This window comes from Erythrolamprus reginae, chromosome 5, assembly GCF_031021105.1.
Source record: "Erythrolamprus reginae isolate rEryReg1 chromosome 5, rEryReg1.hap1, whole genome shotgun sequence".
In the NCBI taxonomy this organism is placed as follows: Eukaryota; Metazoa; Chordata; class Lepidosauria; order Squamata; family Dipsadidae; genus Erythrolamprus; species Erythrolamprus reginae.
In genome coordinates, this window is record NC_091954.1 from 8,218,625 (window position 1) to 8,232,020 (window position 13,396).

The window sequence follows — 13,396 nt, forward strand, 5'->3', positions numbered from 1 at the left end:
GGAACTCATTACCAAACTCAATTGTGTCAACCCCTAACCCCCAACATTTCTCCCTTAGACTCTCCACGACTGACCTCTCCAGGTTCCTAAGAGGCCAGTAAGGGGCGTACATAAGTGCACTGGTGTGCCTTTCGTCCCCTGTCCAATTGTCTTTCCTTTATCTCACTTATCATATATATTTTCTTTCTTTCATATATCCTCTCCTCTAAGTTCACTTTATCCTTATATATATTATTACATGTCTATTTTCCTTCCTATGTATTTGTGTATTGGACAAATGAATAAATAAATGAATAAATAAATAAAAATTTACCGGATGTAAGATCGGCAATTGTTAAATTCAATCATTCTCAAATCATTACAGCAACAAAATGTCATTGTCTGTTAGAAATCAGAAATCATGTTGGTATCCACTAGGGATGGGCTACCAAATTTTTTACTGCCACACTGAGGGCGTGGCTTGTTGTGTGGGTGTGGCTTCATGGTCATGTGACTAAGTGGGAGTGGCTTACTGACCAAGATAAATTTTCAAATATGTTCTTGAACTCTTTTTCAGTTGATTAAGTCACCTTATTTGAATAGCCACAAAAAGGGACAAATGATAGACAGCATTATTTGTTGAGGAGCACAGGAATATTTTAAGGTTTTGTACTGAACCCATAAAATTCAGTATGATAACAGATTAGGCAAGTAGCTCGATTTTCTTTAATTGCCATAAAAGTTCAGTTCTAGATGATGATTGAAATGACTAGAGCGTTTATGGGTCAAAACATACTATTGAATTATTTCCCATTGTAAAAGTAATTAAGGATCATACTAAGGTACTAGAGAAGGAAGGACAATAATTAAGTATTCAATAAATAGTGCATAAACTTACTACATAGAAACATAGAAAACTGATGGGAGAAAAAGACCCCATGGTCCATCTAGTCTGCCATACTATTTTCTGTATTTTATCTTAGGATGGATATATGTTTATCCCAGGCATGTTTAAATTCAGTTACTGTGGATTTATCTACCATGTCTGCTGGAAGTTTGTTCCAAGGATCTACTATTCTTTCAGTAAAATAATATTTTCTCATGTTGCCTTTGATCTTTCCCCCAACTAACTTCAGATTGTGTCCCCTTGTTCTTGTGTTCACTTTCCTATTAAAAACACTTCCCTCCTGGACCTTATTTAACCCTTTAACATATTTAAATGTTTCGACCATGTCCCCCCTTTCCCTTCTGTCCTCCAGACTATACAGATTGAGTTCATGAAGTCTTTCCTGATACGTTTTATGCTTAAGACCTTCCACCATTCTTGTAGCCCGTCTTTGGACCTGTTCAATTTTGTCAATATCTTTTTGTAGGTGAGGTCTCCAGAACTGAACACAGTATTCCAAATGTGGTCTCACCAGCGCTCTATACAGCGGGATCACAATCTCCCTCTTCCTGCTTGTTATACCTCTAGCTATGCAGCCAAGCATCCTACTTGCTTTTCCTACCGCCCGACCACACTGCTCACCCATTTTGAGACTGTCAGAAATCACTACCCCTAAATCCTTCTCTTCTGAAGTTTTTGCTAACACAGAACTGCCAATACAATACTCAGATTGAGGATTCCTTTTCCCCAAGTGCCTTATTTTACATTTGGAAACATTAAACTACCATCACTGTGTCGTTCCCCCCGCCCCCATGGGGGCATCACCCCATTACTTGTATCCACCACCCTTCGCACTTCTCGGCAAGACTGTGAGTACCTGGGCAGCGTCGATCTTTTTGGCTATGGCCTGTTTAGAGTTGGTCATCGCTTCCAGCTTGCGAGCTGCGTTTTCCACTTTGGCGGTCAGCAAGTCCAGGCCTTGAGCGATTTGCTGTGCTTTCTGCATGGCAAGAGGGGTGGCGCCCTGACCCCTGTCCCAAGTGGAGAAAGAGACACAAATATCGTGAGAAATAAGTTTTATTTCTTGCGGTAATATTACAATGCAAGGGAGTTAACCTGATCCTACGCAGCTTCTGCCCAGGCAATCTCACTCTACTCACAAGAGCCTACAAAACTTTTGCCAGACCCATCCTAGACTACTGCTCATCTGTCTGGACCCCCTACCACATCTCAAACATCAACACCCTTGAAAATGTTAAAAAGATATTTCACCAGAAGAGCCCTTCACTCCTCCACTCGAAACAGAATATCCTACGAAAATAGACTAACAATCCTGGGCCTAGAAAGCCTAGAACTACGGCGCCTAAAACACGATTTGAGTATTGCCCACAAGATCATATGCTGCAACGTCCTACCGGTCAATGACTACTTTAGCTTCAACCGCAACGACACAAGAGCACGCAACAGATTCAAACTTCATACGAACCGCTCCAAACTTGACTGTAAAAAATATGATTTAAGCAATCGAGTTATCGAAATGTGGAACTCATTACCGGACTCAATTAACCCCCAACATTTCTCCCTTAGACTCTCCACGATTGACCTCTCCAGGTTCCTAAGAGGCCAGTAAGCGGCGTACATAAGTGCACTGGTGTGCCTTTCGTCCCCTGTCCAATTGTCTTTCCTCTCTTTCACCTATCCTATATATTCTCTTCCTTTCATATATCCTCTCCTCTAAGCTCACTTTCACCCTCTTTTATATTATCACATGTCTATTTTTCTTCCTGTGCATTTGTGTATTGGACAAATGAATAAATAAATATAAATAAATAAATAAATGGTCTGTAACCATAGGAAAGGCTGATGTAAGCCACAATCAGTATATAATCATGGGGTTGCTAATTGTGCTGCAACCTGATTGGCTATACAATAGGAGTAACACCCTTGCGTGGGTGTGGTGTGTTATAGTGGTTTGTTATAGAGTGGTTTTTGCTGGGTGGTTTTGTTATAGTGGTTGGTGGTTTGTGAGTTGGTGGTTTAAGGCTTAGTGGTTTGTGGGTGATTGCAGTGGTGGATGTAATAGTAGTGATATGATAGTATTGTGATAGTTTTATTTAGAGAAACATTTTGCTAAGAAGGAAAGTAAAATATATATTTTACAAGGAAGCCTGCTGCAGTGTTTTGCATTGAAGACTTCAATTAGGTATAGTTGTGAACTGTGGCTAGTTGGTGGGGTCACCTTCAACCCCAACATAAATCCCCAGATACATTTGCAACAGTTGACCTGGCTACACAGATCTCCCATGGAGCCAAAGCAGGACCCAGAGCGATGGGATATGAGCTCAAACCTGCCCTCACTAAATAATGGAATTTCCCCAGACCTGCCATCATGTGGATTAGGGACCATTCTTCTTAGAGCTACTTAGTGAAGAGTAATCCTTGCAACATTGTGAGTGATTTTACCTTTTTTTAGAAAGGAAGGGAGGGAGGGAGGGGAAGAGAAGGAAGGGAGGAAGGGAGGAAGGAAGGAAAGAACGGGAGGGAGGGAAGGAGGAAGGAAAGAAGGAGGGAAGGAGGGAAGGGGGAAGGGGAGAGAGGGAGGGAAAGAGAAGAGAAGAGAAGGAAGGAAGGGGAGAAAGGGAGGGAGGGAAGGAGGAAGGAAAGGAGGGAAGGGGAGGGAGGGAGAAAGGGAAAGAGAAGAGAAGAGAAGAAAGGAAGGGAGGGAAGAGAAGAAAGGAAGGGAGGGAGGGAGGAAGGGAAAGAGAAGAGAAGGAAGGAAGGAAGGGGAGGGAGGGAAGGAGGAAGGAAAGAAGGAGGGAAGGAGGGAAGGGGAAGGGGAGAGAGGGAGGGAAAGAGAAGAGAAGGAAGGAAGGAAGGAAGGAAGGAAGGAAGGGGAGAAAGGGAGGGAGGGAAGGAGGAAGGAAAGGAGGGAAGGGGAGGGAGAAAGGGAAAGAGAAGAGAACAGAAGGGAGGGAGGGAGGGAGGGAGGAAGGAAGGAAGGGGAGAAAGGGAGGGAGGGAAGGAGGGAGGAAGGAAGGAAGAGGTTTGTTACTTGTTGATCTTAAGTCACCTGGCCCGAAGATCGGCTAGTTGATCCGTCAGCTGCCCCAACATTTTGCAGGTGCCCAGAATCTCCCGCCGTTCTTTCCCTGCACACAACTCTCCAACATTTCCTGCTTCGTCCAGGATTTGCCTGATGGCCTGCTCACCAGCATCCCCTAGGAAGCAAAAACGGGTGAGTGGGGGCCATGTATCTGACGCATCGTCGGGCTAATTCAATACTCAACATGGCTGACCATTGACCAGTCAAACAGCTTCATTTACCCAAGTGTGGAAGCAAGGCGATTCTGCTTAAAAAGCCCACACTAACGTGGATAAACGAACAGGATCTGAAATTGCAAGATCCTTATTCTCTGATACGGGAAAGTGTCTCCCACTGGTTGGGACAAACTAGTAAGCAGCAAATTCAGTAGCAGACGCAGCGGAGTAAAAAACGTGTCTCCGGTCAAATGGTCACCAGTCCAATTGCCGCATATTCCAGAGGGCCTTGTGCCAAAGGTTGATACTATCCTTGGCTTGACCAGTTCTACCAATGGCAGATGAACTCCTGACACCTCAACCATGTCCGTTGTTGCCAGTAATGTTCTGCCAAATTTTTTACTGCCACATTGTGGGCGTGGCTTATTTTGTGGGTGTGGCGTAATGGTCATTCATTCATTCATTCATTCATTCATTCATTCATTTATTGGATTTGTATGCCGCCCCTCTCCACAGACTCGGGGTGGCTAACAACAGTAATAAAACAGTATATGACAATAATCCAATACTAAAAACAGTTAAAAACCCATTAATATAAAAACCAGACATACATACAGACATACCATGCATACAATTGTAAAGGCCTAGGGGGAAAGTGTATCTCAATTCCCCCATGCCTGGCGGCAGAGGTGGGTTTTAAGCAGCTTACGAAAGGCAAGGAGGGTGGGGGCCATTCTAATCTCTGGGGGGAGTTGGTTCCAGAGGGCCGGGGCCACCACAGAGAAGGCTCTTCCCCTGGGTCCCGCCAAGCGACATTGTTTGTGTCTGTGGGACCTAACTGGTCGCTGGGATTCGTGCAGCAGAAGGCGGTCCCTGAGGTAATCTGGTCCGGTGCCATGAAGGGCTTTATATCATGCGACTGGGTAGAAGTGGCTTGCAGGCCATGTGACCAGGTGGGAGTGGCTGGGTGGTTTAAAGGTCGTATGACTGGGTGGGAGTGGCTTACCCACCAAGAGCAATTTTCACATAGGTGCTTGGACGCTTTTTCAATTGACTAAGTGACATTATTGGAATAGCCCACAAAAGGACAAATGATAGACAACTTCATTTGCTGAGGAGCACAGTAACGTTTGAAGGTTTTGTACTGAACCCACAAGGTTCAGTAGGATAACAGATTAGGCAAGTAGCTCAATTTTCTTTAATTGTTATAGAACTTCAATTCTAGATAATGATTAAAATGATTAAAACGTTTATGGGTAAAAACATACTATTTAATTATTTCCTATTTTATTTTATTTTATTTTATTTACTTACTTACTTACTTACTTACTTACTTACTTACTTACTTACTTATTTATGGATTTGTATGCCGCCCCTCTCCGCAGACTCGGGGCGCTTAACAACAGTAATAAAAACAGCATGTAAATCCAATACTAAAACAGCTAAAAAACCCTTATTTGTAAAACCATTTACAAATAAAACTATTTTAAAAGTAATTAAGGATCATCCTAAGGTACTAGAGAAGGACAATAAAAAAATGATTAAGTATTCAATAAATAGTGCATAAACTTCCAACTTCCCATTACTGGTTGTTGCTGGGGTTAATACTAGGATTAATACTTAGCTGCGTGTCCAATCTATTGGTGTTTTTTTTAAAAGTTTAGGTGTTAGACTTGGGAAACAAAATAAATATAATTCTGCAAATCTGGAGCCAGTATTTTTTAAAAAACTAATATTAACTGGCGATATCCTAATATATAGTCGAAACAAGTTGGTTACATTAACCTAAATAGCATTGCATGGCATGTGTCAGAAGTTATTCCATCAATTCAAAATCTGATCCACACTCTGGGGTCAACGTAATCAAATCAAGGTGGAGAGACAAATTGATTTAATTAATTATAGTGCTCTGCTCACTTACAGAATAATTATTTAGATATGGATCGTATTTTTTTTACAAATGAGTTATGCTAATACAGCAATAAATATGCAATAGCCAAGAATAGAAACCATTTCAGAATATTAATTAGGGAAGTCTACAAGCTAAATTATTTTGGATAGAAACATAGAAGACTGATGGCAGAAAAAGACCTCCTGGTCCATCTAGTCTGCCCTTATACTATTTCCTGTATTTTATCTTACGATGGATCTATGTTTATCCCAGGCATGTTTAAATTCAGTTACTGTGGATTTACCAACCACGTCTGCTGGACGTTTGTTCCAAGGATCTACTACTCTTTCAGTGAAATAATATTTTCTCACGTTGCTTTTGATCTTTCCCCCAACTAACTTCGGATTGTGTCCCCTTGTTCTTGTGTTCGCTTTCCTATTAAAAACACTTCCCTCCTGGACCTTATTTAACCCTTTAACATATTTAAATGTTTCGATCATGTCCCCGCTTTTCCTTCTGTCCTCCAGACTATACAGATTGAGTTCATGAAGTCTTTCCTGATACGTTTTATGCTTAAGACCTTCCACCATTCTTGTAGCCCGTCTTTGGACCCGTTCAATTTTGTCAATATCTTTTTGTAGGTGAGGTCTCCAGAACTGGACACAGTATTCCAAATGGGGTCTCACCAGCACTCTATATAAGGGGATCACTTAACAAAATACTGTATTTTTCAGAGTATAAGACGCACCTTCCGGTAGGAAATAGGCGTTGATTGCTTACCTGAACGCCTCTTCTCGTACGGTGAGCGGGTACAGCAGTCACATGGGTTGCTCATGTCCAATCCGGTGGAACTGAGCCTAGTATTAAAAAAGCTTGCCGGATCCGCCCCTTCCCCAGAATTCGCGAATCCATAGACTAGGCTCAGTTGTGAAGCTCTGTAGTGTTCAACTCTCATTGTTAGAGGAAGAAATAGATAGAAAGGTAAAGAAGACACATACAAGGGCGGGAAGTGACTGCTGTACCCGCTCACCGTACGAGAAGAGGCGTTCAGGTAAGCAATCAACGCCTATTCTCCGTACTGAAGGAGCGGGTCCAGCAGTCACATGGGACATACCCAATAGATGGTCCCTAGGGTGGGATTAGCTTGCTATCGTGTGAGATAACGGATTGGAGTACCCTTCTGCCGAAGGCAGCGTCCGCTGAAGCGTAAGAATCAATTTTGTAGTGCCTGATGAAGGAATTTGGCGAGGCCCAAGTGGCTGCTTTGCAGACCTCCTCCAACGGGGCTTGAGTCGCCCAAGCGGCCGAGGTGGCTGCGCTCCTGGTGGAATGCGCAGTGATGTTCCTTGGAACTGAGAGGGAGGCCGACTCATAGGCCTTAGATATAGTCCCTCTGATCCAACGGCCTATTACTGTTGAAGACACTTTGGCCCCCATGACTCTGGGATGATAGGCTACAAAAAGTGCTTCTGACCTCCGAAAGGGTCCTGTGCGTTGGATATATATTCTCAGCGCTCTGGTGAGATCCAGGGTGTGCCATCTAATTGCCAAGGGATGGTCTCGTTGGAGGCAGAAGGAAGGTAGGACAATATCCTGAGATCTGTGGAACATGGAACTGACCTTGGGTAAGAAGGTGGGGTCCAGTCGCAAGACTACCTTGTCCTGATGGAATTGGCAAAGGTCCTGCCTGATTGAGAGGGCAGCCAGCTCCGAAATGCGTCGGGCAGAGGTAATAGCCACCAGAAAGGCTACCTTAAAGGATAGGTACCTGAGGGACGCCGATTTTAGGGGTTCGTATGGTGCCTGCGTGAGGGAGTGGAGAACCCGTGGCAAATCCCAGGATGGATACCTGTGGACCTTGGAAGGTCTGAGGTTGGCTATGCCCTTGAGGAATTCCTGAACTTCAGGGAAGGATCGGAGAGGCTGTCTGCGGGGGCCCCCTAGGACAGATGAAATGGCTGCCAGATGACGCCGGAGGGTGCTGGTAGAGAGTCCTTTATGGAAACCTTGCATAAGGAAGGAAATAATTCTGTGTATGGGGATGCACAGAGGGGCGAGACCTTCCTGAAGACACCACTGGTGAAACTTGGACCACGTGTGGTCGTAGATTCGGTTGGTCGAGCCCCTTCTGGCCTTTAGAATGACCTCCACTGAATCAGGGTCATGCCCACGCAGCTCTAAATCTCTCCTGATAACAGCCAGGCGGTGAGGTGGAACCACTCCGGGTCTGGATGGAAAGAGGCCCCCTGCCGCAGCATATCCCCCGAAACGGGGAGTCGCCAAGGGTCCTGGACGGACAGCTGTTGGAGATCTGCGAACCAGGGCCGGCGGGGCCAATGAGGGGCGATTAAGATTACTCGGGCCCTCTCGGTGAGGACCTTGTGAATCACGTCCGGGAGGATTGGAATCGGAGGAAATGCATAGAGTAGGCCTGGAGGCCATGGACTCCGGAGGGCATTGATCGCTTCCGCTCCCGGGGATGGAAATCTGGAATAGAAGCGAGGGAGTTGGGCGTTCGCATTGGTCGCGAAGAGATCCAGGACTGGTAGGCCGAATCTGAGGGTGATTTGATGGAACAGGTCTTGATGAAGGTTCCACTCTCCTGGGTCTATCGTTGCTCGGGATAGCCAATCCGCCTGGATGTTGAGACTCCCCGAGATGTGATCGGCTAGGAGCGACTGGAGATGTTTTTCCGCCCAAAGGCCCAGCTTGAGGGCCTCCCTCATGAGAGCCTTGGATCTCGTGCCCCCTTGCCTGCAGATATGGCTTTTTGTGGCAATGTTGTCGGTGAGAATGAGAACGTGCCGGTTGGGGATGCGAGGAGAGAAATGCTTCAGAGCCAGGGAGACGGCTCTTAACTCTAGCCAATTTATTGGCCTGGAAGCTTCCTCCGGGGACCACGTGCCCTGGGCTATCATCCCCTGGGCGTGGGCGCCCCATCCCGATAGACTGGCATCTGTGGTGATGACAAATTGATCCGGGCACCTGAACGGGGATCCTCTGTCCATGGCCGGAGACTTCCACCACTTGAAGGATCTGCGAACACTCAGTGGGATGACAATGCGTCGATTTGAGTTGCTGTGCCCCGATCTCTGAAAAGGCAACAGAAGCCACTGGAGTTCCCTAGCATGAAGGCGAGCCCAGGGAATGATGCCTATGCATGACACCATCTTCCCCAAAAGAGAAGATAGAGTAACTATGGATACTGAAGGATTGGATAAAATGTTAGAAATTAACTCCACTATACTGAGTTTTCTCTCGGGAGAGAGAAAAACCTGGGAAGATTTTGAATCAATAATGGCTCCCAGGTGAGGAATGGAAGTGGAAGGTTGGAGGTGACTTTTTTCAAAGTTGATGGAAAACCCATGGTCCTGAAGGACTGACATGGTGACAGAAAGGTCTGATTTCACTCTCTCTAGGGAGTTCCCATGAATTAAAATATCATCAAGATAACATAAAATGTGGATGGGAGACGCCCGGATATAGGCCGCCAGGGACCCCAAGAGCTTTGTGAAGACCCGAGGGGCCGAGGAAAGGCCAAATGGCATCGCCCTATACTGGAAATGCCTGCCTTGAAAGGAAAAACGTAAAAATTTTCTGTGGCATTTGGCTATAGGAATGTGAAGGTAGGCCTCAGTGAGGTCTAAGGAGACCATGAAATCTCCCGAGTGAATGGCGGCCAAAATAGAAGACAAGGAGTGCATTTTAAACTTCCTATATTTGATGAATAGGTTTAGTTTCTTTAAATCCAAAATGGCTCTCCAACCTCCGGAGGACTTTGGAACCATAAATAGGATGGAGTAAAAACCTAGGCCCTTCTGACCGGAAGGGACCGGCTGAATGGCTCTAATGGACAATAGATGAGAAATGGCCTCCTCCATACGGTTACAATCTGAGGATGACCTGGGCGAAGGGCAGGAAATAAAACGTTTAGGGGGAGGAGAAATAAATTCTAAAAGAAGGCCTGATTGAACAGTGTCAATGACCCAAGGGTCCTTGGAGGTGAGACGCCAATTTGCAGCGAAATGAGCTAGGCGACCCCCTATGGGAATGGAGGAAAGGTTACCATCTAGGTTTTTTTGAAGCCCTGTTAGAGGCAGCTCCCCTTTGGAAACGAAAACCCCTACCCCTGGAGTTCCTACCTTGGGAACGAAAGCGGGGGGAATACTGACCTGGAGATCTCTGATAGGAAGCCGCTTGATCTTGCTGGCGCCCTGGGCGACGAAAGAACTGCGTTTTAGTAACCTTTTTTGTGGTTGGGCCCAAAACCTTCTTCTTGTCTGTGGTCTCCGTGAGGAGAGGATCCAGAAGATCACCGAAGAGAAGATCGCGCTTTAAGGGGCCCTGGGATAACTGCCACTTTTGGCGAACTCCCGCTTGCCAAGGGCGAATCCATAGGAGTCTTCTTGCCGTTGTAGAGGCTGCAATAGACTTAGCAGAAAATCTAGTAGATTGTAAGGTGGCATCAGCCACGTACTGGGCAGCTGCAAAGACCTTGTTGAAGTCTTGTTGACCTCTCAAGTCATCTGGAGGAATGTGCTGTTGAAGTTGGCGAAGCCACAGCAGCATGGCTCTGGAGAAGAAGGAGGCTGCTGCAGAACTTTTAATGGCCCAGGAATCAGCGGAGAAACCTCTTTTGAGCATTTGCTCGATGCGCTTGTCCTCTGGACGGAGGACTTCCTCCGCCTCGCCTGGCACAGCCGCTGCCGAGTGAAGAATTTTGACAGGTTCATCTGGTTTGGGAAAAGATAGAAGCTCTTCATAGGAAGAGGAGAGTTTATACAACTTTCTGTCCTTGGTAGAGGGATTAAGGCCAGAGGCTGGAAAATCCCACTGTTTAAGTAAGGCATCTTTAAATAATTTAGGCATAGGGATTACCTCGTTATCCTCCTGTTCCTCTGTGAAGTAAGGTAAATTCTCCTCCGGGGGATCAGTGGAAGTGGAGGCTTGTTTCTCCTGGGCCGCTAATCCCGTAGAAATTCTAGCTTTGAGGAGGAGAGATTTGAATAGTTGAGAAGGGAAAATAGTAATGGGAGGAGGGACCTTTATTTGGGATTCCTCGTCCTCAGATAAGCCCTGGAAAGGGTCTTCATCCCCCTCTACATCCTCATATTCATCTTGGGAGGACTCTGAGTCATCCTGAATAGGAGCTCTGACCGCAGGGGAAGAACCCAAGGGGCGGGAGGAACGAGAAGGAGGAAGAGGTAAAGGAAGCTCATTGATGGAGGAGAGTTTGGCATCAATGGCTTTGGACAACACAGCAAAAATAGATTGGAACTCAGGAGGTAAACTGGAAATATCAGCAGAAATGGCAGAAGAATCCCTAAAGGCCTGGGAGGATCCTGGCTGGGGGGAATCTTCCATAATATCTGGTTCCTCTGGACCTATGCCCCATAGGTTAGGTTGGGGTCTGTCTAGGTTTGGCTCATCCAGAGATAACACAGGGACCCCAGAAGGAGGCAGGCTAGAGGCCTCTGGTGGGTCTTGACTACTGATTACTTGGGCCTGCACTTTCAAACGTTTTGCTGATTTATCATGAATCTTTTGTAGGGCTAGGTCCCTTCTCTTCTCGGCCCTGGTGACCTTGGTCGAGGGGCGGGCCCCTGGAGAAGAGGAGGAAGAGGCCTGGGGGATACTAGTAATCTCATCGCCTGTAGGCCTGGCCTCTCTGGGACCTTTAGTTGTGCCTCTCTTGGGAAAGGTAGCCATAGTCTGACAATTAACAGAAGACAAGGCTGAGCCAATAATTAAATTATAAGGAGAAGATTTCAAGGACTTCCCAAGAGGAATGGATCCTGCTTCGAGGCCTCGAAGCTGCTGAAACGTGAGGACAATCTGGGCAAACCCAGAGTTCGTGCCCCCAAATCCAGCGGGGCCAGCCTCCCTAAACTTTGCAATTAAGTAAAACCAAGGCACTCTGGTTGGAGGCTAGGCCGGTGGAGAATTTAGCCTGGGACCCCCAAGGCCCGCTCCCGGATCCACGCGGTGGACTGAGGCCTACGCGGCTGGCAGAAGGCCAACACGAGAGGCCTAGATATTTTAAGAAAGGGCGCGAAGGCCTTCGCGCCAAAAAATCGCTTCGTAGAATTTCTTAAGGGGAAAAGCGATCGACTAAGTCCAGGAGACTAAAGGCGTCCCACTCCGCAGGAGGTATTTTATAAGCCCTTAAATATAGTTTTATACAATAATTAAGCAATAATCCAATAATAAATACTTGCACCAGGACCTCCAGGCCAAGGGATTAGAAGAATCCACAAGCGGCCGCAGGAATCGTAACCGGCAAAACCGCCGGGGGAAAACGAAACCGCAACTTCTCCCAAGTAAAAAAGCCTAGCCGCTTTTTATTTTTTTTCCTTTTAAAAACGGCTGGCGCAAATAGTGCAAGTAATTGAATAAAGACAATAAATCTTACTACTTTTTTGAAGGAAAGGTCGAAGGGAAGGTGTTAGAATGTTGAACGAGCATTCACAATACAACCGCAGGATATGCGAACTGAGCGAATTCTGGGGAAGGGGCGGATCCGGCAAGCTTTTTTAATACTAGGCTCAGTTCCACCGGATTGGACATGAGCAACCCATGTGACTGCTGGACCCGCTCCTTCAGTACGGAGAAATAATAATAATAATCTGCTTAACAGAAGAAGCCCTAGGAACCTTATCCAGTGTATTCCATCCCCTATGTTTTGATACTACCTTTGTTGTGGGAAAGGGGCTTCGGTATTCTGTGTTAAGGTTGAGCTGTGCTGGAGGATTACCACCAGAAAATATCCTGGAAGGGTCACTCAAGACAGACAAGTCTCAACCGAGAAGCTAGAGTAAGAATATCCACGACCCATTTACCATGAGACAACAGAAAAGGAATCCCATGCCACAGGGATGTCAGCTCAAGGCCGACGGGGTGCTTAGGCCGGGTCTGACGGATCACCCTGGAATGGTCTGGTGGTTGGTCTGCCATGGAAAATAGGTTCCCAATAATAGAATAGAATATCTCCGGGACCGCCTTCTGCTGCACGAATACCAGTGACCAGTTAGGTCCCACAGAGTGGGCCTTCTCCAGGTCCCATCAACTAAACAATGTCATTTGATGAGATCCAGGGGAAGAGCCTTCTCTGTGGCGGCCCTGGCCCTCTGGAACCAGCTCCCCCCAGAGATCAGAATTGCCCCCACCCTCCTTGCCTTTCGTAAACTCCTTAAAACCCACCTCTGCCGCCAGGCATGGGGGAACTGAGCCATCTCCCCTGGGTCTATACAGTTAATGTATGGTATGTTTGAGTGTATGCTTTCTTTTTAATAAGGGGTTTTTAATGACTTTTAATTATTAGATTTGTTACATATTGTGTTATTATTGTTGTGAGCCACCCCGAGTCTACGGAGAGGGGCGGC

General features: G+C 46.2%; 1 protein-coding gene across 2 annotated transcripts in view; it reads right to left on the minus strand.

Annotated features, from left to right (window-relative positions):
• The window catches only part of VCL (vinculin), a 122,812-nt gene that overhangs the window by 43,370 nt on the left and 66,046 nt on the right, over window positions 1-13,396 (minus strand). For both annotated transcript variants that reach the window (XM_070752041.1, XM_070752040.1), the window contains exons 8-9: window positions 3,936-4,083; window positions 1,743-1,896 (exon numbers count right to left, since the gene is read on the minus strand). In XM_070752041.1, coding sequence (XP_070608142.1) covers window positions 1,743-1,896; window positions 3,936-4,083 — 302 coding nt within the window. The remainder of the gene's footprint in view (window positions 1-1,742; window positions 1,897-3,935; window positions 4,084-13,396) is intronic.